Source organism: Strix aluco, chromosome 13 (assembly GCF_031877795.1).
Source record: "Strix aluco isolate bStrAlu1 chromosome 13, bStrAlu1.hap1, whole genome shotgun sequence".
NCBI lineage: Eukaryota > Metazoa > Chordata > Aves > Strigiformes > Strigidae > Strix > Strix aluco.
In genome coordinates, this window is record NC_133943.1 from 20,424,687 (window position 1) to 20,448,603 (window position 23,917).

General features: G+C 54.6%; 1 protein-coding gene across 12 annotated transcripts in view; it reads right to left on the reverse strand.

Annotated features, from left to right (window-relative positions):
- Window positions 1-18,018: 18,018 nt before the first annotated feature.
- The window catches only part of LOC141929469 (protocadherin gamma-A4-like), a 56,334-nt gene continuing 50,435 nt past the window's right edge, over window positions 18,019-23,917 (reverse strand). For 10 of the 12 annotated variants that reach the window (XM_074838946.1, XM_074838952.1, XM_074838953.1 and 7 more), the window contains exon 4: window positions 18,019-20,453. In XM_074838946.1, coding sequence (XP_074695047.1) covers window positions 20,227-20,453 — 227 coding nt within the window. In that variant the 3' untranslated portion in view covers window positions 18,019-20,226. The remainder of the gene's footprint in view (window positions 20,454-23,917) is intronic. The other 2 variants (XM_074838947.1, XM_074838950.1) reach the window with 1 other exon arrangement.

Genomic DNA, 23,917 nt, shown 5'->3' on the forward strand with positions numbered 1-23,917 from the left:
ATGGAGTTAGATGATGGCGGCGGGGGGTGAGATGAAGAAGGCACAGTTTGCTCCCTGCTTGCTTCCTACCCCATCCTCCCCCAAGCAGAGGAGTGGCTATTTCCCAGGATACAAGTGACTCGGCAGCACTTGCAAATGGAAGGAAAAGCTGCAGCTTCTGCGCCTCTGAACCCAGGAGTGCAGGGGAACAACTTAAGGTACAGCTTGGGGGAAGATCCAACAAATAGTCCCGCAGTCAGCTTCAGATGCAGGAGCCTTATTGTATAATAAGCCTTATATATTGTTATATATGGCTTATATATTATTATATGTTGTATGATAAGCCATATTATAAGCCTGAATGCTGTGTGTGCAGGTTCTCTCATCTAAGGTCACTGAGCCCCAGCAACAAGCACACAGGAATGGATTGTTCCTATGCTGTTGTTTGAGCTTCCCCTCAAGGGATGGTGCCCATTCTCTCCTGGACCACTTCCCCACAAGAAGTAGTAACTCCTTAGGATCTCCTGAGCACCAGAGCCCTGTTTGCCCAGTGCCCAGAGAGCCCTTTGTGTGATACCAGACTAAACTCAGTGCTGCTCTTCCTACCCACAGCAGGAACACATCAGTTGAGCTTTGCCATCAGGAGCATCACCTTAAATGTGTAACATCTCCCTAACTTCCTACTCAACTTCTGATACCTTTTCCTCTTGCAGGCAGTGGTGGAAGCATGGAGAGGGAAAAGCCCAAACCTCTCGAACTGGGGAAAATACAAAGGGTGTTTAGAAGTCCTTGAGTATGCTAAAGCTTGAGGGGAGTAAATGAAGCACATAGGTGAGACAGGAACCCTAACTGTCAGTGTCACAGCATCCTTCCTCAGCCTTCCAGTTCCCTTGTCTGGCTTGGGCTGAGTTCAGTCTGAAGTTCCCGCTGGGCCACCGCCCTGTCTCATCCTCAGAGATGCTTCGCAGCAGCCCAGACCCTCCGCTTGGGCTTGGCACAAGCAGAAGACTAAGTGTAAGAAACTAAAAAGCCCCAATAGATGCCAGCAGCCACTGCTGTTGCTTACACCTGCCCTCAAAACTGAGAGCCCCCACGGGTGGATTTGGACTGGTTTGCTCCGAGAGGAGCGTCTCTGCCAGCCAAAGTCACAGTGATGGGTGTTGTGTCCCTCCTAGGAGCCCCCCAAGGCTCCAGTGACTTGTAGGGTATATACCTGCACCCTCAATCATCACAGGCTCCCTTCACTAGCCAAAAAGCTGGATCTGGTAGGCAGGTTTCATGCCCCAGACTTGTCCCCCCAACAAGCTGTCCCTGCTCCCCTCAGCTGTGTTTCTGGAGTGCTGGGTGCCTCCAGCTCTGTCCCGGGTGGGCAATGTGGGTCAGCCTGGCAGGGGGTGCCGGCAGGTGGCAGCCTGTGCAGGCAGCGAAGGCAGCGCAGGCAGGGCAGGCAGGCTCTCGCAGATGTTTAATGGGATTTTATAGCTCTGGGTTTCATCGGGAGCTGTTGTCACGGAAACAGAGATCTGCAGAGAGCTGTGCACTCGGTGTTAACCGCCTCGGCGCCGGTGGAGGATGCACGGGGTAGCAAGCAGCCCCGGGAGACTCCTCTTAAAGGTGTGCGGTGAGTGATTTGTGCATGGAGCTCACCACCTCTGCCGGGCTTTGCAGAGGCAGCGGGAATGTGCTCTGTTATTTAGGTCTGGGGTTTTAATGGCCTTTTAAAATCTGTTCCTCTCCTGTTGGAGCGCAAAGCTGTGCCTGGAGGGGTGCAGGAGGGTTCCGTCTTCTGCCTGGGGCTTCTGGCCCTCTCGTTTTCAAGCTTGGGAGATTCCAACGCAAACAAGAGGATGGGTGCAGGTCTCCCAGGTTCCCAGTTTGGGAGGGGAACAATGTCCTACTAATGCCTGGTCGCAGCACATCTCATCCTACACTGCGGCTCAGGCACCTCCTCTGGGTCTGTGGCTGGACAGGAGGGGGCACCAGAGCTGCACTGCCACTGGGGTGGTGATAGCACGTTTGTCACCCCATCACACAGCTTCCCGGGGGGTGACATCCCTGTTGCTAGGGAGGGTGAGCAGCTGAGGCCAGGCTAATCTCCTTAGTGGCCTGAGCACCATCACGACAGTGAAAGGGAGATTAGAGGGCAGGGTGGCATTAGCAACCCGGGATGCTCATTGGAGAGGAGCAAGGAGACAACTGAGCCAAGCAGAGAGGGAGAAGATCCTGGGGGAGATCAGTAGAGCAGCCAGAGAGGCCTCCGTCAGCAGCAAATAACCCAACAGCTGGGATCTCTGAGGAAGTGAAAGGCTTTAGACAACATGCCCAAAAATCCTCACGGAGCCATCCCCGCCCCCTCCTCCCCAGGAGGAAGGTGTTGCCAGGCAGTCTGGGTCCTAATCCATCCCCTTCCATCCAGAGCAGGGGAGGTGGATGCCTTCCCACTCCCCATCATACTCACGGGGCATGAAAACATTCCCTCAAAGCATATACTGAGTGAAGACCCACTGGATTTTACCCCATACATGAGAGACATAGAGGAACAGGGCGAGGAATATTTATTTTCCTTTTCTATGATACAAGAGGCAAAAGATGTTATTTTCTACAGCGGAATAGGGTGTGCGGCTGCTGCTGACAAACCTCCATGAAGGAGTCCGGATGCTGGGCTCTGTTCCCTGTTCCTGCCACCTGGGTGTCACGGGGTCCTGTGTGTTCTTTGCAGGTGGCTAACGGGGTGATGGATGTTTTACAGGAAGCTTTGCACTCTGGCAGCCTGTCCCACTGGAGCAGGGGAGTGTGGCAGGGTAGGTGCTGCTCACCGGGCTGTGCCACCTCTGCGCTTCTTCCCGCAGGTTGCTCCAGGGCTGCTAAGGGAAGGAAAAAAAATGGTGCCTACTGTTACTACTTGGTGTTTGTTCTTTCCTCTCATCTGTCAAGGAAACCATGGCATGGTTCACATACCCAGCTGGTGTTGCTGCTGTTGCTGACGTGTTACATCCTTTTAATCCATATCCAAAATAGCTTGTCCACCCCTCCATTCACACTGGCCTGCACAGCACCTTTCACCATGCACTCCCGCCTGCCATCGTCTGTTCTCCCAGCCAGTGATGTGCACTGGGATACCAGACCTTTTCTTAGAATCACAGAACAGTTTGGGTTGGAAGGGACCTTTAAAGATCATCTAGTCCAACCCCCCTGCCATGAGCAGGGACATCTTCAACTAGATCGGGTTGCTCAGAGCCCCATCCAACCTGACCTTGAATGTTTCCAGGGATGGGGCATCTACCACCTCTCTGGGCAACCTGTGCCAGTGTTTCACCACCCACATCATAAAAAATTTCTTCCTTATATCTAGTCTGAATCTACCCTCTTTTAGTTTAAAACCATCACCCCTTATCCTATTGCAACAGGCCCTACTAAAAAGTCTTCTCCCAGGCTGAGGAAGCAGAATCATACTTTTTCCATGTATGAGTGTGGTCAGGACAGGACTGTTACATTTCCACCAGAAAGACTTGCAAAGAGATGGAAAGAGTTGAGGTGGGAGTGGGATATATGGAGATACCCCCAGGTGCCAGCAGCTCCAGGAAAAGACACAGGGGGCTTGTGTCATGTTAGGGGCAGAGGAAGAGAGATCAAAAGGATTTGGAAAAGGAGACAGCTTGGAAGCAGGTTCAGAAATGACAAGGTTTGAGAACTGTGTGAAGAGATATTAGAGCAGCTTATGTGCTGCTAAAAGTGGTCCCTGTATGGGAGATTCTGGGTAAACGGGATGTGATGTGCTCCAGGTGGAAAAGAAAGCAGGGAAAAACAGGACCCAGAGTGGGAGTGAGGACACGTGGTGCTAGATCTGTGCCACAGAAGTGGCTGCAAGCTGGTGACCAGACCAGAAGAGTGGGGAAGATCTTTTAGTCAAGTATTTGAAAAAACAAAACAAAACAAAACAACAAACCTAGAATAGAGATGTAGAAGAGACAAAGCTACAACTTTTCTGTCTCAAATATAGGAGGAGGTCAGGAGAAGCAAGGAGAGAAATCTTCAACTCAATTTCAGCAGCCTACAGCAGCAGTGGGATGTTTGCTCATCTTTTACATACAGCAAAGGGCAGGGATTTAAAGGAACAGGCTGTTCTGCCTTTCAGCCTCAGCGGGGTCCAAGGCTAACGCATGGTTAGTGTAGCCTTGCTGCCCCATCAGACCCTGATCAGCTGGGTGTCAGCATGGCACATGTGTCATGGTTCTGTTGGCCGTGTAGGGTGCCTGTGCTCCTCCACCAGTGACAGGACTGTGGCTGTGAGAGGCAGCAGCCCAAAACCCATGTGACCACAGCACCATGTGTGCTCCCATATAGCACTTTGGCTGTTGGTGACAGCGTGCCCTGTGTCCCATTGACATCTCCCCCACTTGGTTTCACCCCTCTGGCCCTTTCCCAGAGGAGCACCGTGTGGTCAGATTGAAGGAAGCTCCCCTGCTGTAATCAAAACCCTGAGGGGGACACTCACAGCCTTTGCAGCTGTTTCAGACCCAGCTTCCCTTGGAGGGGGAGGATTTCCCTTTCTACACCTGCAAAAACAAGGGGCCCTGACTCACTGCCCACAGGGTGCAAGGGCCAAGCTCATGGGTAGGAGCCAGGGAGGGTAGTACCAGGCACGTGAGCCTAAACTCAGCCTGTCACTGTGAGATTTCCTTCCCCTGTCCTCTGGGTTTTCCCCTTTTTTGCTCTTTTCAGAATGTGATTTCAGTACAGTGCAGTATCCGTGTGGTCCTGTTGTGGTTTAACCCCAGTGGGCAGCAGAACACCACCAGCTGCTAAATGGCTGAGCACCTGCCTGCTGAGGGGAAGCAGTGAATGAATTCCCTATTTTGCTTTGCTTGCACGCTCAGCTGCTGCTTTACCTGTTTAACTGCCTTTAGTTCAACCCTTAACCTTCCAGTTCTGACCCCCCATCCTTCTGGGGAGTGTGAGTGAGTGGCTTTGTGGGGCTGAGCTGCCCACTGGGGTTAACCCCCAGCAGGTCCCAAGCCTGTGCTGGTTTTGGCATTGCCAGGTGGTGCTCCAGGGGCGTGTGTTTGCAGAGGGTCCTGCTGGAGCCGGTGCTTCTCCTTCTGTGAGCCTCCTGCCTGATGCTTTGCGGTCCCCAGGAGCTCTCCCAGTGGGATGTATTGTCTTTCTCCATCACCCCAGTTGTCAGGACATTTCTCCATTCCCCGTCACGGCTGCCAAGGAAGGCAGGAGCTCAGCGTGTGAGCCTTGTCAGCTCTGATCTCCAAGTCCCGTCCTGCCCAGGCAGCTGTGTCTATTCAGCTACGAGCAGCTCCATCCCTAGACTGTGAAGGAATAAGGAAAGCCATTGGCTTCTGCTTAATGGTTTAAAGGACCTGTTGTGGGGGAGTGAGGTCAGCGAAAGGGGAGTGCTGCAGCCAGCTCACTGAGAAAGATGTGCGGACCATGGCAGGGCACACACACAATAGCTCACTGTCCTCCTCTGGTCTAGCTCGGCGCTTGTCCTACCCCCAGAGCTTCAGCCAGATGATTCAGAACTGGTTTGTGGTTGAAGTGACTCAACCGGTGTCCTTTTCTGTCGCCCTGATGTCACGCATATGCCATCTGCTCTCCACCACACAGCAAAGTGAAGGCAGATAAATCAGTTGTGAATCCATCTCTCCCACCCCGAGTTTGCTGCTGGCCTGGGTATCCAAAGGAAAGAGAGCAAGGGTTGAGGCGGGCTGGACACAAGGGCACTCTTCTTGCTCAGACAGGATGAAGCTGTCGTGTACAGAGCAGATACATTACATTACCCCTTGCCCCATTGCTGGGGCTGTTGCTGGGTCTGTGGGAGGAGGGAAGATGCTCATCTGTAACTCCGGTGATGCACAAACTGAGCCAGGGAGCAGGGCAGGTTGCAGCCTTTGCCAGTGGGTGCAATCATGCCACGGCAAATATCTGTGTGTGTTGTGGGAGGAGGAAGCAATTTCCAAGTCCTTCTGAAATATTTTGCCAGTTTTCTGCAGAGCCACTGCAATCTCAACTCAGATCTATTGGGGATGACCAAAAATAGCATCTTTGGGCATAGGCTTCCAGCCAGGCAATCCCTTGGTCAAGCCCTAACTACTCATTGCCCAAAATACTGAATAATATTCAGTAGCTCCAATGTTTTCTTTTTGTCCTGATGATGATGGCATGAGAAATCAGTTGATAAAGCCCACCTGGATTTCCAAAGGGGTCTCTTGCAGTCTCTTAATGAAGCTAAGGTCCCATGGGGGGGGATGATCCTACATGACTGCTAACCCATTATTTAACAGGCTGAAAGGCAGGAAACAAAATACATTAGGAAGACTGTGAAGAGTAGGAATATTTCTGACAGTATTTCAGTAGGAAAAACCAAGACTTAACTGTGAAGTGAGCAGGGGGATGCTCCAAGCTGACCATTGCCCCTTGGAGTGAAACATGGGCTTTATGGGGTGTCTGTGGCAATGTCAGCCCAGTGCTCTGCAGTAGCTAAAACCCAAAATCCCCATCTGAAATCTAGGAATCCCTGGGAAAGGAAGGAGAGGAAGGAAAAGCAACCACAGCAGCATTTTTTTTTTTTTATTTAAATGTGTTTTGCTGCCTGTAGTTCTGGTTCCCCTGCCTGAGGAGGGGCATCGTAAGCAAGATAAGGTGCAGAGGGAGGCAACATGGTGACTGGGTAGACCTGTGTTTGCTTAATCCAGAAAAGGGGCATGAAGGAGACATATGAAATATAAACTGGAGATGTTTGTGTCTCTTCTGCAAGAGCTTGAATGAACCTGGGAGGGGCAGGCTTAAATGCCAAGCTGTAGTTTCACAGCCCTCCTCTTTACAGGATGTTGCAGATGCTTACAGTTTACACGGGTTAAAAAAAGCAACTGAATACATTTACGGAAGAAAAAAGTGGGAGGATGTGAGAAAATTCACTGGTTGAGACAGATGAGAGAGTGTCAGTGGGGACGTGAGGGAGGATTTGAGACCTGCAAGAAGCGGAGGTGGAGGGATCAGTCTGCTGGGTTCACGCTGTGTGTTGGGAAGGGTTTGGCCTGGGGGAGAGCCGGGCTGCGGGAGGAGGATGGCTCTGCCCAGAGGAGTGAGAAGCTTCTGGGGGTTGGGGCTTGGGAGAGGGCTTGGGGGACGTGGAAGAGCCTGGGGTGAGAAGGGGCTGCTGGATCAGTGTGAGGCTGTTGTGGAGAGGAGGCTTTGCTGAGGGATGAAGAAGACAAGAAGTGCATTGAGTACAGCCTCCTGCTTTCTTTCAGCTCTTTCTAGCTATGCTACGGTCCAGCTGGCAGCTGGGGGGACATGTCTCACCCCCCTTCCCTGCTCCTTTCTGCTGTAGCCCTGAGGGGATCAGTGCACAAAGCCTGGCAGTTCTGAATGCTCTCTGTGTTGTCTGCGCAAACCAAATGCTTCCTCCCTGCTCGCTGCGGGACCGAGATGGGAGAGCAGCTCTTGGCCAGTTCTCGCACAACCCAGCAGCAGCTACCTGAGACCACCGGGAGGGGCTGACCCGTCAGCAGCACCCACACACCAGGGTCCAGCACCGAAAGACGCCCACCCAGCACAGGGGACGTCTCGCCAGCAGAACTGGAAGGGGGAGGGAGGTGGTCGATGGTTGGGTTTGGAGACTGTCGGTCCCTTCCCAGCCAGGCTCTGCGCGTGATCTGTGTGTGTCAGCCCTGCTGTGCACAGGGCAGAAGCGCTGTCCTAGCTGTCTCCTGCGCACAGCCCACGTTTGTCTTGCTTTTCTGTTTTGGGGGGGTGAGGGACAGACTCAAAAGTCATATCTCCTGCCTACTGCACCACTGGTGAAATGGACACCCTGTGGGGCTGGGGAGCAGGACAGGGAGAGGCAGATGTGGCAATGAGAGGTGAGGAATAGTTTCAGGGATGCTCCAGGGCTCGGAGAGAGGGGTGCTGGATTCGTGATAGCTACTTAACAGAGTCTCCAAAAGGCTTTTAAATTCTGCACAGGAGCCTATAGCTTGTCCTCTCTGCACAGTTCTGTGTGCCTGTCCTTGGTATTTCAGAAGCTAGGCTGACAGCATGAAAGGTTTTCAGCTCTGAAAGAGTTAATTTCTCATGCCTACAGTGATTCAGCTGCGGCTTTATATTCCTGAGCTGGTCCCCTCCCTTCTGCCCTCCCAATCATAAAAATACATCTTCAGAAGCACTGAAGGCAGGAGCTTGTGCAGGCAGCGCCGCGTGGCTGTGCTGGTGCCTGCCCCAGCACGCCCTGCCTGTGGCTGGGCCAGTGGCCGTGCTCAGCTGGCCACGCTGGCTGGCCACCGCGTGCCCCGGTGCCTGCGGCTGCTCGGCGGCTGCTCTGGTTCAGGGCTGGATTCATGAGCTGGATGAGCTCAGGCCTTAAACTATAAAGGCTTCTTAAGGGTAGGTGCTGTTTGGGCCTCATTATTGGGACAGCAGCGCTCAGCTGCATCTGGAAGGCAATGCCAGGCTTATATGGATAAGGCCAAAGCGTGGAGCGTGGGGGGATTTGGGGGGCTGTAATCTGCTGGCACAGCCCCATGAGAGCCTGACAGGCGGTGTCCTCCGTCACACCGCTGCTGTCCTCTCCCACGGGGTGCACAGGGGCCTCCTAAGGAGGTTGTGTCCTGAGGTGTGGAGTCCTGTTTGGGTCACAGTGTTGCCCCTCGGGGAGCTACGCCTGCTGTCTGGAGTTGGGGTGAATACAGGTGGAGGTCTGAACCATTAATATGGTCCATTTTGCAGCCCTGGACCCCAGGGTAAGAACTTAATTCTGCAGTGTCCTGAGGTCAGGTAGCTCCTCCAGCCCAGCCTGCCCTGAGGGAGATGGTCTGTACCAAAGCTGGCCTAGAGGTGCTTCTCCCCCCTCTTTTTAACAACCCCTTGTTTTCAGAACCAAGCAAAGCCAGCGAGGTGACAAGAGATGGAGGCATCCCTGAGGAGATCACAGAGATCATCAGCTGCTCCAGCTAGGCATTGCCCCTGGACAAAGGCAGAAAACTGCTGGACCTGTGAGAGCTTTCAGTAAGTAAAACAGTTTCACTCTGGGATCTGTGCATGGCTATGAAGCATAATTTATTTTCCTTCTTGCTCTTTGGTCTGCCCCTGTAGACAGCTGAAGGGTCAAAGGCTTCAGCCAAGGGGAGGAACATCATCTGCAGTTCTTATGCTGGAGCAGACTGGGCAGAAAGGCAGGGACAGAGGGTAAAGCCACAGCCCTCCCTCCACATAGCTCAGTGCTGGGGTGCCAAAGCAGGGACCCCAGGTCTTGTCTTGCAGGGTGCTGGCTCTTGGTGCAATAGTTTACAGTGGGAACAGCTCTGCCTCAGCTGCAGCTTCCAGGTGTTGAGTTGTTTTCTTGCTCTAATTTAATATATTTGTAATGTTGAAGTAATGGAGTAATCCATAACAGCCCAGCATCACCTGGGACCATCACACAGCTTGGCTGCTGCAGGAGGAGGAAGACTGATCCCAGCTCAAGTAGGAGCTGAGGTACCAGGAGGGTGAAGGAAAGGGGGTGGCTGGGAATGCTCTCAGAGAGAAGGTGGGTTGGCACCCTCTGATCTTGGAGAGCCACCTAGGGAGGGGTGAGCCAGCACAGGCCATGCAGCAGGGTCTGGGGGCCTTTCAGCATGGCTAGGGTCACCCAGCACAGGACAGGCTCTTTCCTGCAGGAGCCTCTGCCCATCCAATCACTACTGGGAGCACTGGTCCTGCCTGAAGTCCCGCCGAGCCTTTGCAGCTTTTAGTTTTAATGCAATTTTATGTTCAATAATAATACAGTTCTACTTTTCATAGCATTTTGGGTGTTCCTGGGGGTTGTATCACATCACATCACAGGTAGGAAGCGCTAATAAAAAGCTGGGCGACCCGAGGAGAGCGTGTGCCCCGGTGCCAGGTCAGCCCAGCAGCCCTGTGTGGCACGTGGCACAGCCGCCGGTCCCCTCGCAGCGGCAGCGGCTGCGCTCAGCGGGGCTCTTTGTGTGGGGCACGATGCCTGTTCCCTGCTTCAAATGCACTTCATGTCTATTATTTTGCTTCCATCCCAGGTGCTCGGCTCCAGCATGCAAACCTAGTGGTGCGTGAACTGGAGAGAATAACAGCGAGCGAGCAGCTGCAGATAGGCCCTTGGGAAGAGGTAGGTGCATGCCTGCGTGCAAGAGGTTTGTGCTTGAAAGAGAAAAATGCTGATTGTAGAAGGGAGAAGAGTTGCTCTGGTTCAGCCTCGAGCAGTTGATCAGGCAGGATGGTGCTGGCCGTGGTCCAGGGACTCCCCACACTCAAACCTAGGTGAACCAGGAGCCCACTTTAAGCAAGGCTTGACCCCTTCCTATCCCTCCCCAGAAGGGATGAGGGAGTCAAAAAGGGCAGCCAGAACAACTAAGACATTGGTCCCTTTGACTTCTCGGTGTCTGGGGCATCAGAGGGCTCCTTGCAGCACTGAGAGCCGTGCCTCCCTCATGTCGGGGTGGTGGTGAGCTCTGCCAGGTTGGTAAGTGCAGCAGGAGTTGCCTTTGTGCAGCAAAATGCCCATGGCTGCTTTTAGCAGCCCCGGAAAGCTGCAAAATGAAAGAGAAATTGGGATACGTGAGCTGCACCCAGGCCAGCCTGGAGCCTTGCCTGAGAGCTTTTTCTTGTAATAGTTTCCTTAATATAAAGCCTTTTTCATGGCTTTGCAGCTGTGGGCAAGTGATGCTCTGGTAACACTGTTATCGTGACCATTTGTATGTACAAAAGATGGAGAAATAAACATATTTATTTTGCTATAAAAATGTGATCTTGAATCCATGTCATAATTTTGCTAGTGCAGAGACCAACTTGGAGCCTTGTGGCACTGAGCCGCAGGGACTGGGCTGGGGTGGGCTGCTGGGGAGCTGGAGCAGCATCGCAGGTGCCTGCAGTGGGCTGGGTGCTGCCATCACGTCCTGGGAGGAGGCTGGAGGTCCTGTTCCCTGCACAGAAAATCCACCTTGGCAAACCTGGTTCAGTGCCTGAGAGCCCAGACATGGAGTGGGGTCTGGGGGATGGAGGTGTCCCCCTTGACCAAATGTCACCCAGGCTGAAAGCCAGGTGCGGGGGAAGCTGGTGAGGACAGGAACCACCCTCACTGTCCAAATACTTGCCACGATGGATATTCCCCAGGGATAAAACAGTAAGTAGAGCCCTGGTCACACCGCGCGAGCCTTTCTTGTCCCTAAAGGTGTACCTACCCCTGTGGCAGCTCTGTGCAAGCAGTGGCCCGATGGAGGGATCTTCCTGCCCTTGCTCTTATGTGAGCAGCCCCAGCCTGGCTGCCGGCTGAGTTTAGAGGTCGACCCAGCCAGAAATCGGCCAGGCTGCAGCTCCCTGCTGCTCTGCTGGGATGAAGGATGCTTTCTCCCAGATGGCCACTTCGGAAGGACAAATGCTTTGCCACGTGCTGGTGGTGCTGGCTTGGTGGCACAGGAGGAGTTTGTCTTTGCGACTGGTTCTGTGCATGGGCCCGGAGCTGAGGGTGAAAGGCTTCATCCTTCACGCATGGACAACCAAGCCTGGGCTGTGTTCCTCATCCTGGGGCCAAACACACGTAGCAGCAGCTGTTCTGCTGCTGGCATCTCATGGTAGGTACCCTATGGGGTATCCAAACCCCCTCTGCCATCAGCCCTGTCCCCTCCTGCCCAGGGCAGCGCTTGACTTTACCCCATGTCTGCAGCAGGGAGCAGCCCCTGCTCCCCTCCCTGCTGCCATGTGTTTAGAAAGCTGGTGGTGGGTCAAGACCAAGGGGTTCCTCGGGATCCCCTGGAGCTGCTCTAAGCCCTCCTGCTGCAGCGAGCTGCCACCAGCATCTCCTCCCCATCCCTGATCCTCCTCTGTGCCTTCCCTGTCCCCACAGTCTTGGGGGGATATTGCCACCAGACAGACCTGTGCCCCAAAATGTCCCTCCCTGCCTCTTCCCCTTTCTGCTTCAAGGCATCCCCATTGCTGCAGCAGGCATGGGATGGGGCTGGCTGGCCAGTGTTTGCTCCACAGGGCTTTTGGGAGCTGGTCCCTGCCGGCATGGATGCTGGGGACTTCAGGGCTAATTTAAAAATGAGGACAGAGACCTGATTATTGCCCTAGTTTGGTCAAATCTCCTTAGTTCTTTTGGGTTTTTTTAGCAGCCTTTTGATGAGCTCATCAATGACAAGTTGCTAATCAGGAAGCAGGAGGTCCTGAACTGGGGTGGTGGGGAGCAGGGTCTCCCTAGATGCCCCACAGCTCAATGCACCCCTGTTGTCCTGTGAAAACAGGGGAAAAAGAGCCATGATAAAATAATCATCTAAACCTGACACTGGGCCTGACCAGGGGGACAAAGGAAAGGCAGACTGGGGCGGCCTCAGAGGGGCATAGGAGTGGTGCTCGGTTAGTGGGTGGGGACACCCCAAAGCTCTGCAGGCGCCAGCAGAGACCTCATGGGCTTCAGCAGGGAGAGGTGTCACATTGTCCCAGCGTGCTGAAATGGTGGGGGGGGATTTCTGGTTTCTAACACCATGAGGTACCCACCAGCATCGTATAGAGCAGTGGGCTCCAAAGTTTTTGATGCACACTGCCCCAATATAATTATTGTTTTATAAATTACCTACACATACTGCTGGGCCTAACATGTACATTGTAAAGCAGAAACTAAAATAGAAATTTTTAAAAGGATGAGAGATAGAATAAGCACTATTTTTTTAAGTATTTTTTTATTTATTAACAGTACAAAAAATATTTTTTTCTTGCATCCCAGTGGACTATCTCGTGCACCCAACTCTGGGGACCATGGGGTCAGAGGAATCCAGCCTGGACCCCACATCTGGCACTGGCGAGCTCCTTCCCCGTGCCCCTCCTTTCCCCCCACCCCCCCACCCCCCACCCCGCCCCAGACACTGCCCTGCACAAAGCCGCTTTGTCTGCCTCTTCCTCTTCCTCCCCCCCATCTGGCTGCTCTCCCTCCCTGGCGCCCGTCTCGTCTCCCTCTGCAGCGCAGGGACCCTCCTTCTCTATTTATCTCTGGGGAGGGGGTCCAAGCCCCCCTGTTGCCCCACTACAGCTCACAGGAACCCCCTGGCTGTGCCCTGGTCAGGAGGTGATGGTGACACGGGCACGGGGGGTCCTTTGCCTCCGGCACAGCTTCACCAGCTGCCTTCCCGTCACCTTGCCAGCCAGGCTGTGTCACTGGGGGATCACCTGGGTGGGCTGGCTGTACCCAAATCCCATGTGTCATGAGTCCTGTGGGAGAGGAGGGGACTTTCCTGGGGCATGTCTCTGCTCCCCAGGCCAAACCTTGGCCACTGGGATGTCCCTGGCACTATGCCACCCACATCTCTGTCCCCTGAAAGGGGGATATGCCTCAATACAGCCACCTTCAGTCCCCTTCCTGCTCCCAGCCACCCTGGCAAAGCTCTGGGTAGTTCGGCTCAACGTTGCTGCCCATTCGTGTGGAGAAGGTGCCAAAAACCCCTTGCCCACACTGGGCATGGCCACTTTTGGCATGTGCCGAAGGGACAAGGGATGGACAGGCAGCGCTGGGCGCAGGAAGCCCCTGCCCATTGCCATGCTCACTGCTGGAGGAACATTTTGTCCATGAGTGGCATTTCTTGACTTTTTATTTGGCTGGGGGGTTCCCAAAGCACTGCCTCTGCCCAAACTCCCTGGGGGCTGATGGGGGTGGGGGCATCCGGGAGAGAATTAGCCCTGCCTGGCTTCGTGCCACCAGGGGCTCCCCAGGGATAGGTTTGGGGGGGGGCAGCACTGGGCTCTCAGGGAGTGGAGGGGTGTTCCTGACTGCAGAGGCAGCAGGGACCGAGCACGTGGGCTAGCTTCTCCACCAGCAGCTCGGTGACAGTGACCCTGGCAGGTCCCACCACAGCATCACAGGGGCCCCAGGAAGTTCCAGCAGTGTGTGGACTCCAGGGGCAGGGGGGGGGACGACAGTAGTGTCCCCTTTGAGCTGAGCCCCTCCAGCCACACCGTGGCCCAACAGTAGTGCCCACAGCATCTCCCCCCTCTGCCCAGTTTGCCTTCATCCCACCTGGCATCCCTCTCCTTCCCCTGCCTCCCTCTCCCTGCCCTCCCCTCTCCCCCGCTCCATGACTTCAGGGCTTGGCCGCAGCTGCCCTTGGCTCCCCAGGGCCAGGCTTCTCTGGCTCCCAGCCACCAGCACAGTGGGGGCAAGGGCTCTGCCCTGCAGGGGAGGACAGACAGACAGACAGACAGAGCGGGCTCCAAGCACCTCATGCCACTGCACAGCAGAGGCCACCGCGAGGTCACACAGGCTGCAAAAGAGCGAAATCCCACCACATCCCACTTACATCTTCTGCAGCCCGGAGAGTGGCTGAGGGCTGGCCCTGCTCCTCCAAGAGATGGATGAGCTCTTGGCAGCCACCGAGCCCCGGCAGGGCCGGCAAAGGGCACGCAGTGCCCTCCTTCCACTGTCTCCTTCACTGCAGTTGCAAGGTTTCAGCCAGCAAAAGACAAATTTTTTTCCATCTCTGCATGCTGAGCTTAAGCAGTTAGAAAAAAATAATAAATCACAGCATCGGGACGTGGATTTATGGAACAGGAAGGAACACAGAGGATGGTGAAACACCTCTTGTTCCCACCAAGGAATGCGAGGTTGTGTGAGGAGTCAGCTGCGTCAGGGGGCAATACAATCCCAGGGGGCTGTTACAGTGAGGGGCTGGCACGGAGCCGGGCTGTGCGGGCTGCGGGAACACCCTGCTACGGGCACCTGCTCTCCTTGCCTGGCCGTTTGCACTCACTGCCCCAGCGAGTCCCTTTTAGACCTTTTCTATCCCAAGGACCAAGATTTCTAAGTGTTTTTTGATGGCACCAGCTGCCCTCCCTGCTGATACTTTTATGGGAGGAGAAGCCCCCCACTGCCACCAGCTCCCCGGGGTTTCTTCTGTTTGGGGCAGGCTCAAAATCCAACTGCAGGCTCTTGGCATAGGAAAGCACAAAGCCCTGTTTAATCCTGCAGCTCCCAATGTCTGTGTTAGACCTGGGGCAACCTCCCAACTGCCTTTACAGACCCTGAAGGAGAGACTGAGAGGGAGTTGCATGACAATTCAGGTTTTTTGGTGATTTTTTTCTCCCCCCACTCTTTGCTGGGTGAGGTCACTGCTGGAGGAGCTGCCTGATGGGACTAAGCCTGTGACTGCAGAATGATGCCAAGGAGCATGTCAGCAGGCAGCCTGCCAGCTCCCCACCCAGCCCTCCCCAGGGCCAAGTGACCGCAGGCCAGCGCAGCTCAAAAATCCAGTGGAAAACTGGGTTTGCTCAATTCCCTTTTTTTTTTTTTTTTTTTTGCTATTGTTTTGGTTTGATTCTCAAGGTCAACTGGCCAAAAAAAGTCACTGTTGCGAACAAGGGCCCCATAAGCTGGTGAGATAGAGCCAGCACTGCCCTTCTGCAGGCTCCAGCCCCACCAGGAGCAGGCAGTGAGTTGGGAACACTCCCTGGGGGAAGGGCAACAGGGTCCCCAGCACTGTGTAACCTGTTCCTGTACCACCAAGGGCTTCCAGCTCAGCTGCCTGCAGAGCAGCCTGGGGTTCCTCTGGTCCCATGTTATGGATGCACATGGGAGGGTGACAAGGAACAGTGGGGGTGGGGGGGTAAGAGACGCTGGGCTGCTCCCGATGTGGGGGAAAGGAGATGGAGGAGGAGAAGCAGAGTGAAGCAGCAAGCAGGAGGGCACCAGGGTGGAGGAGGATACAAGCCCCTTCTGGCTGTTGAGGGATGTTCAGAGCATCCCAGAACAGACCCTCGCCTGCCTGATACGCTGGCCCAGACCCAAGGTCCGTCTCTGCTCAACGGCTGAACCACCTCTAAGTTTGCTGGTGAATACACACACGCACCCCCCATGCACACTCGGTTTGCAGGAGGGGGGAGGGATGCAGACACTCACACCCCCACCAGCAGCCAGCGCCAGGCACACGGGCTGTAACCCAGGGTCCTGCTCCAGCCACAGAGTCCCTCAGTCCCCTGCAGGGCTGGAGGTGAAAAACCCCCTCCCTCCACCCGCCCACTCGCTCCCATCCCCCATCCAGCATCATCCCCTCCTTTCCAAGGTCAAGTTGCTCTTCCCGGGAGTGATGCCTCTAATCCCCCGATGGTCTCTCAGCCTGAGCGGCTGCCAGGGGGCTCGGTCTTGTCACCCTCTTGGCATCCTTTTTGTCAGGGCTGTGACTTGGGCTCTGTTTCTGTCGGCCTCCCTTTTCTCATCACCCCAGCTCAGGATGTTCTCCATCAGCTGACCATGCTGCAGTGAGCATGTTCCCACTCCCACGTGTCCCTGTAAATTAGTGCAGCTGACCAGGTTCCCTTCATCAGTGCTAATTGGCCAGGTTTGTGTCTCTCTGCATTTCCTTTCCCGTTTTTCTCAGTGCCCTTGGGTGATCTTAGCACAACAAAGAGGAGAAACAAAATGAAACTCAATACACATCCTCACACTGCACATACATCCTTACACGGACACCAGCAGCTGGGAACACGGGGACATGGTGAGGCTCAGGGCACTGGGGAGGCTGTGGGTGTGGGTCTGGCTCCAGGAGCCCCTTTGCTCCCCACCAGCAGTGGCTGTCACCCAGGCGGGGACCCACTGGCCTGACCATCACCTCTTCCTCCACCACCCCCCAGCTCCAGGTGCCTGATGGCATCACCAACAAAGTGGGCAGCAATGCCCAGTGCCCTGGGACGATGCCACCCCAGCCAGGTTGGGTGCTGGGGACAGCCCGTGGGTGGCACCTGGATGTGCTCAGCCCTGGTCCCCATTAGCAGTGGGTCAATGTGATTGATCCCCATCATCGTCCCCCTGGATTTGCCCCTAATGTGCTCCAGGTGCTCCAATGTGGGAGGGACAGTGACCCTGGGGCTGGGGGCAGAGGACACAGCGTGACAAGGACCCTGTGAGAGACCAGGGCTGTCCCTGTGTGCACAGGGAGGGGAGGAGATTGGCTCTGTGGGGTGCAGAGGAATTGGGGGGGGGGGTGGAGAGTGTCCCTATGAGAGGTGGATGGGGATTTCCAGGGGTGTCTGAGGCAGTGCAGCAGGACTGGGGGGAAGGGTGGGGGGGTCTCTGTAGGGTGCAGGGGGTTTTTGGGGAGCGTCTGTTGGTCTGTAAGTGGGCTTTGGGTGGTCGTCTCTGTGTGTGAGGGCAGTGTCGGGGATGGGGGGGGTGGAGGCCATGGAGCTGCAGCCCAGATAGAGACACGGAGAGGGGTGTAGGGTGTGTGGAGGATGGGAATATGGGGAGGAGGGCTGTGCCCTGCACTCCTGGAGCCTCCTGCACTCTGCTAATGTTGGGGGGGGGCAGCCCCAGCCCCCTCCCCACTTCTCCCTCCCCAGGCTGTGTGTGTGTGTGTGTCTCTCTGTCTGACTGTCTTCAGGAGCTGCTCTGCCCCCGCCCCCTCCACCCTCCCCCTCACATCTGGGCAGCAGCAGCTTATTTTTTTTCTCCGTGGTTGCAACACTCCAAGTCACAGGACCTTTCTCGCCGGCCTGTGTCAGACACCTGGGCAGGGAGAGGGTGGGGGGGCTTGTCCTGGCCAGGGGGTCCTGGACATAGGGTTTGACACCCCCTTTTTTCTGCCCCCCCTTAAGTGCAGAGTGGACAGCCTGGGCACCACAAAAAGTGGCTCACCTCGGGGTTGGAAAAGAGAGAGTAGATCCCTGCCAGTGATGGGGTTGGGTGACCAGATCCCCCTGGGTCTGGGGAAGGGTGACCTGATCCCTCCAGGACTGGGGAAGAGTGCCCAGATCCCTGCCAGTGATGGGGAAGGGCAACTGGATCCCTTGGGGATAGGGAAGGGGCTGGAAAAAACATGGTCTCCTTGGTGGGGTGTGCCCGGGTGTGCCCTGGCTTTCCCCAAAAATGCCAGCGGGGAGCACAACGGTGCCACTCACAGTGATGTCACCCTCTGCCCAAAGGCCTGAGGGTGCCCCAAGACCATGCCCACTGCCAGAGCCAGGCTGGGGCAGAACCACCACCCTACCGGCAGCCTTGGCCCCATCTGTGCCCCTCTCTTCCCATCAGAATAAATACAATTTATTCAGAAGAAACCATTTTATTATTTTTTTTTTCCCAAAGAAAAAAAGCAATATAAATATTAGAGTATAAAACTTGCGTGTAACACATTGACATTGGTCTATATGGGTATAAGAAGGATATAAGCATATATATAATATATAAGTATAATTCAATATTAGACACATTGAAAGGGCAAACGTGTTTCATTTCACGTACACTCGGAGCACAGACCACATGGAAATAAGATACAGAGAAAATTGAAAATACTGGTGTTCACAAGTTAGTTACCGAGATTAAAAATAACACGCCACTAAATACACAACACTCACTATGCTACCTCAGATTGCAGATTAAAAAGAAATATAAAGACTACGATTCAGCTACAGCATTTCTAGAGGGGGGCAGGTGGCAGCTGCGGGGGACAGGGTGGGAACTGCTCCCAGCACAGCCAGCGCCAGAGGTGGCCAGATCCAGATGAAACATGGCGGATGCTCCTGCTGCCCTGGGGTTGGGGGGGGGGGGGGGGGGGGGGGTGACCGTTGCCCTGCCGGAGCCTGGCTGAGAGGGCTGGATCTGCTCGGGTGAGTTACGTGTTAGTGATTAAAAAGGGAAAAAACAACACACACTCCCTGGGAAACCTGGTGTGGCCCCTTCTTGGCCACCCCGCAGCCCCTCTCCTCACTCTGGCTACACAAAGCGCCCCTCTGCCTCCCCGGTGGGGCTCAGAGCTGCTTTGGTATGGGAAGCCGGCCCGGTGCAAGGGTGATGGGCACATGGAGAAACTCTATTCCTCATCCTTTGATTCCCTCTGCGGGGTGGAAAGCCCAAAGCCAACGGGAGCATCACTTCCTCCAGGCCCGGTGTGGTCCCATACAAGGGCCTCTCTTTGCTGCCCGGGCTCACCGGCTTTGCAGCATCACCCCGCGCTCACTCCCAGCTCTCAGGTCCCTTCTCCAGGTCTGGTCCCCAAACACCACCAACCCAACTGTCACTTACTCAGTCACCAACTCTGCACCAAAGCCATGCTCCGGCAGCTCCGCAAATCTCACCCTTTCGGGTCTTATTTGGGTCTACACCACAAATAAGAAGTGATGAGTTTCCCCATCCTGCTTGACCAATCCCTCCCCCCCTGCCAAAGGCAGCCCCAGCACAGAGGCTCGGGCAGCTGCCGGCGCGTTCCCACCACGCTGTGTGGGCATGTGAGGACTTCTCTGGGTCCGTGGAGCTAACTGCGCTAGTGCAGGTGTGAGGTGAAGGACGTGCATGCAGACACGGTGTGCAGAAACGTGAAGCATCATCCCCTGGTCCCCTTGGAGGGGACTTGGCCAGACAGCTGCCTGGACGCAGGGGAGCGAGACTCTCTTAGCTTTAATTCCAGAAGAACATTGACTGTACATATAAATATTTACTGCAAAGAAGGAATGAGATGTGTCTGCTCTTCGGAGACCCCTAGAACTGCTGGGGCAGCTGCCGCACGCCTCGGCATGCTCCTCATTGAATTCCCTATCTCTCAGACATCAGGAGGTTGGTGCTTTTTTTGTCTCATATTTCAGGCCATCAGTGGTTGCACTTTAAAAAAAAAAAAATGTTTAGGATGCAGCTTTGCCATATTCCCTTCGACTCATGCAATATAAACACTTAGGTATTTTTCTTCCAGGTAACAGGTAAGCAGGAACTGAAGCACTCCCTACCAACTTCTCAGCAACAAATCCATCGCTATCGTTAACTGGGGGTGAATTTTACTAATGGAAAGTTTAAGAGCAAAGATTTGGAGCATGGGCTCTAAGCTAGGAACTTCCTTTTCCTTTCAAAAAAATGATCAAAGGTCTATAAATTAAAAGACCCACATTAAAATTATTTACACAGGGCAAAGCCGAGCACAAGCCTTGTGCCTTTCTCAGACTATCTGGGAGAAAATCAGATCCAAAGACTTGGCAGAAGACCTTCTGCCCTTGCATATTCTAATACCCGAGGGATTGTATAAAACATTAGCAAGTATTCACAGGGCACTTGTTTGCATTCGGTTTAGCTTCCGGATTCGTTTTCATCATGAGATCTAACAGCAGCGAGACCCTGCTCCTAGCTCTGATGATGATGAGATACATTCGCAGCATTTCCTACTTTTTGTATCACAAATAATTCACATTCGTCCTCCGGCCTGGGCTGTGGTTTGGGGGAGTGCTGGAGCCGGCTGCCCTGTAGCTCTAAGGTCTCCTTTTTCTTCTCTATTTCTTTTCCTTCTTCCCGGATTTCTTCTTGTTGCCTCCCGAGGAGCCAGAATTCTTGGCGTCGCGCTTGCCAGCGGCGTTGGTGAGGGTGGCGGTGCTGCCCGGGATGTAGACGTTCTGCCGGTAATCGGGGACGTGCTGCAGGGTGAACTGGGGGCCGTAGCGGGCGCTCAGCCCCATGGTGCCCGTCCCGCCGCCCAGGGTCGAGTTGCCGTCAGCAGCTTCTGTGGGGGATGCCAGTGGAGGGGGGCAAAAGAGAAGGGCAGGTTGTTAGTGCCAGCCAGAGCCCACCCCAAGGCCCCGCAGCCCTGAAAGGCTCTCATGGGGTGTCAAACCCCGACCTCGGTGCCACCAACCTTCACCCCCACCCCTCCCTACCCCTCAGCGCTGTCGCTCCACAGGACGGCTGCAACGTGTGTGCTGGGGAGCATGGTGCTGCACCAAAATCCCTTGTTTCCATCTCACGTCATTGCTAAACGTTTGGGATCTGGGGCTGGAGGCTGGCCAGGGTAGGGCCACCTCTCCTCTGCCCTCGGCAGTGATGGGGCTGCCTGTCTCTGCCTCCCTGCCTGATGCTGCCTGCTCTGCTCCCCTCCCCAGCTGCTGCCTCCACAGCAAAACACACACCGCCTCCGAAAGCAGCCCATTACAAACATACTGTACAGCCATAACCATTAGTAATGCATTAAGGGAAATCCAATATTATTTTTTTTTTCCACTGCATTTAAAACCCTGCCCCCAGTATTTCTCCAGCCAGGCTTATTCAGGGAGCAGAGCACATGAGATGAGAAAGAAAATCCCTCCCCTGCAGTACCACAAAATGGCTCTAGGAAGCCGAGCACGAAGCAAATCAATGCTGAAGCACGTCCAATGGTCCAAATCTGGGAGCAGGGGGAGGGGAAGGCAAATTCATTCCTGTCGTGCTGCAAAGCTCCAGCATGGAGAGAGCAAGCGCAGAGAGGGGGGAAGGGCACAGGGCCCCCCCCGGGATGCTGGGACACTGCTGGAAGACAAAGACCAGATGGAGAGAAAAGGGATACACAGAGGCAGGGGGAGAAATGAGCACAGAGGGGTGACAGGGCACAAGCGATGCTGTTGCCATGAGCCACTGCATGACCTGCTCCAGCATCACTGCCAATGCATGACTCAAGGTGGGATCCTTGCACAGCCCAGCTCAGCAATGGTTTGCTAAAACCCTGCTTCTGTGTTGGATACTGTGGATCCAATCTCAGCCTTTTAACTGCTTCGTGCTTGAGGCTACGGACACGCTCTCCTGGGAGGCTGGAGAGAGCCAGCAAGGGCACCCGAAGGACCCAAAGCAGAGTCTGGGGCTGTTGCTCCCTCCTTTCGCAGGCAGAGAGACTGAGAGAATAAAGAAAAACAATGAGCAGAGAATGTGGGCTGGTCCCCTTCTGTTTTTCCTCTCTCCAGACCTGATCTGTACACGCCTCTGTGCTGCCTTAGCTTTCCCCTGAGCAGATGGAGGTGGCTAAGCCAGCCAGAAAGCTAGACAAAAAACTGGGCCACATCTCACCAAACCCCTGAAATATTGCTCATCCCCTCACAGAGGTCGGCAGTATGAAGCAAGTGCAGTTTGACAAGTTACAGCTGCTCTGCTGCAGCAGGCAGAGGAAAACGCACAGCAAGTCCAAAAACAGACAGGGTATTGTGCGCTGAGGCCAGGGACCCACAGGACAGTGTATAAACACAATAATCCAGTGTAGGGAAATGCCATTTTCCTTTCCGCTGTGGAAGCATTCACCAGCAGGACAATTTTTCTACAGTCCCCATTAAATGTTTCCCAGACCTGGTCGGGCTTTGAAGACCTTGGGCTGGAAGAGGGCTGGAGGAGATGTGCATGTACAGTCAGTGATATTTATCACTAATCCTCGCTCTCCTCAGCAGCAGTTTGTTTCATTAACAACCAACTCAACCCCACACCCGCTGGGGGGTTATGAACGGGGACAGGATGGCTGGAGATGTGCTGTCAGGCCAGGCTGCAGCCAGGGACTGGCTCGCAGGTGGGCCATGGTCTCTGGCAGTGTGGTAGATTTTTTTTTCTGGGCTCCCCCAGCTGGAGACAGCCCAGTTTAGGGTTTGGTGGGCTTGGATATCTCCTGTGCCCTGGGTGCCGCTGCTCCACTTCCCCCCTGGACCATCCCAGATGCACCAGGGCTCTGAGCAGCAAGGGAGCTGGGGGCTCCCAGTGCCATCCAGGACAACTGGGTCCCCTTGAACTAGTTTGCAGTCACAGCACAGTTTTTGCGTGGGAGAAAAAGCAGCCCATGAAGTTCCCAGCCTGTCAGTTGGTCGAGGGTAAGAGCAAAGAGCTGTTTCTAGGTAACATTGACATTAAGGCTGAAAAGAAGAGAGAACAGGGACAATAGAGGTTTATAAATGGGCACGGAGCTGCTCTTGCCAAGCAGGGCACTTCAGCTCTTGTTACTGGAAAGGTTACACTCAGCCTTTACCAGCAGCCAGCCATTATCCCAATGGTCTGGAGGAGAAAAACATAAATTTGGACTTCAGCAAAAATAACCAGCTAGTGGCTCCATCACCCTGGTAAGCAGAGGGGAGGAGAGGCCATTGCAGAGGGGCTGGGCTGCCATCAGGAGCAGTCCTGGAGCCCGTGCTGCTGCAGCTGCTGGTGGGGATTTCAGGAGACCCCAGTATAGCATGTTTGCCCCTGCCTGGAGGCAGTGGAGCTGGGGAGAAGGACCTCCTCAGGCTGCCTTTCCATCTGCTCTCCTGCTGTCTCGCAGCACCTCTAGAAATTCTCACTAGAAGCCAGAGTATTTTAAGGACAGGGTGCCTCCTATGCCTGCCCTTTAGTGTCTGGTGTCCTGGAGCATATGTGCTCCTCTGTCTGTCTCAGCAGCTGTCTCTGTCTCTTCAGATGGCTCAAAACATTGGCTTTTGATGTTCCCAAGCTCCCAGCTCCAAGGGTGGAGAAGCCAGAGGAAGGGAACCCAGGAAAGGAGGCAGAAGCCCAACCATCAGCAGGGTCACAGACTTTGGGGAGAACCAGCTCTCCAGGCACTCTGGCTTGGGACAGTGATTTAACCACTGGGCAAATGATTTAATCCTCAGCTCGGCATGGCAGGGCAAGCTCTGCCTCTTGCTGAAAGGATAACCCATGGCACAGGGTAAGGATGCAGGCAGGGCATCACCAGCCCCTTCCAGATGCTTGTGGAGCAGGGCAGGGTTAAAGGATCTTCTGTCTCCAGGATGGTCTCTGCTTGACAGACTCAAGCAGGGCTTGACATGGTGCAGTGCAAGTCAGCATTGTCTGCTCTGGGCAGGATCAGCTCACACTTGGAGGAGAGGGTGAGCAAAAGGCACAGTGCCATCACCCGCGTCACTGTGTCCCACCTGTCACCCCAGAGCTCAGGCAGAGCTCAGCAGGTGACAGATAAGGACCTCTTAAATAACCAGGAAACATTACCTAAGGATGGGCAGCACAAAGCTTAATTGGCAGTTAGCACTGCCCCTAATCAAAGTCCTGCTCCAATCAACCCTACTGGGTTAGCTTAATGGGTGAAAGCAGAAAAGGGGGAGACAGAGAGCAGGGGAGACATGAAAACACAGTGCTGGTGGAAAAAGCTTGTGCTCTGTCCCCACCTGACTCCATCCATCCATCCATCCATCCATCCATCCATCCATCCATCCACCCATCCATCCGCTCGCC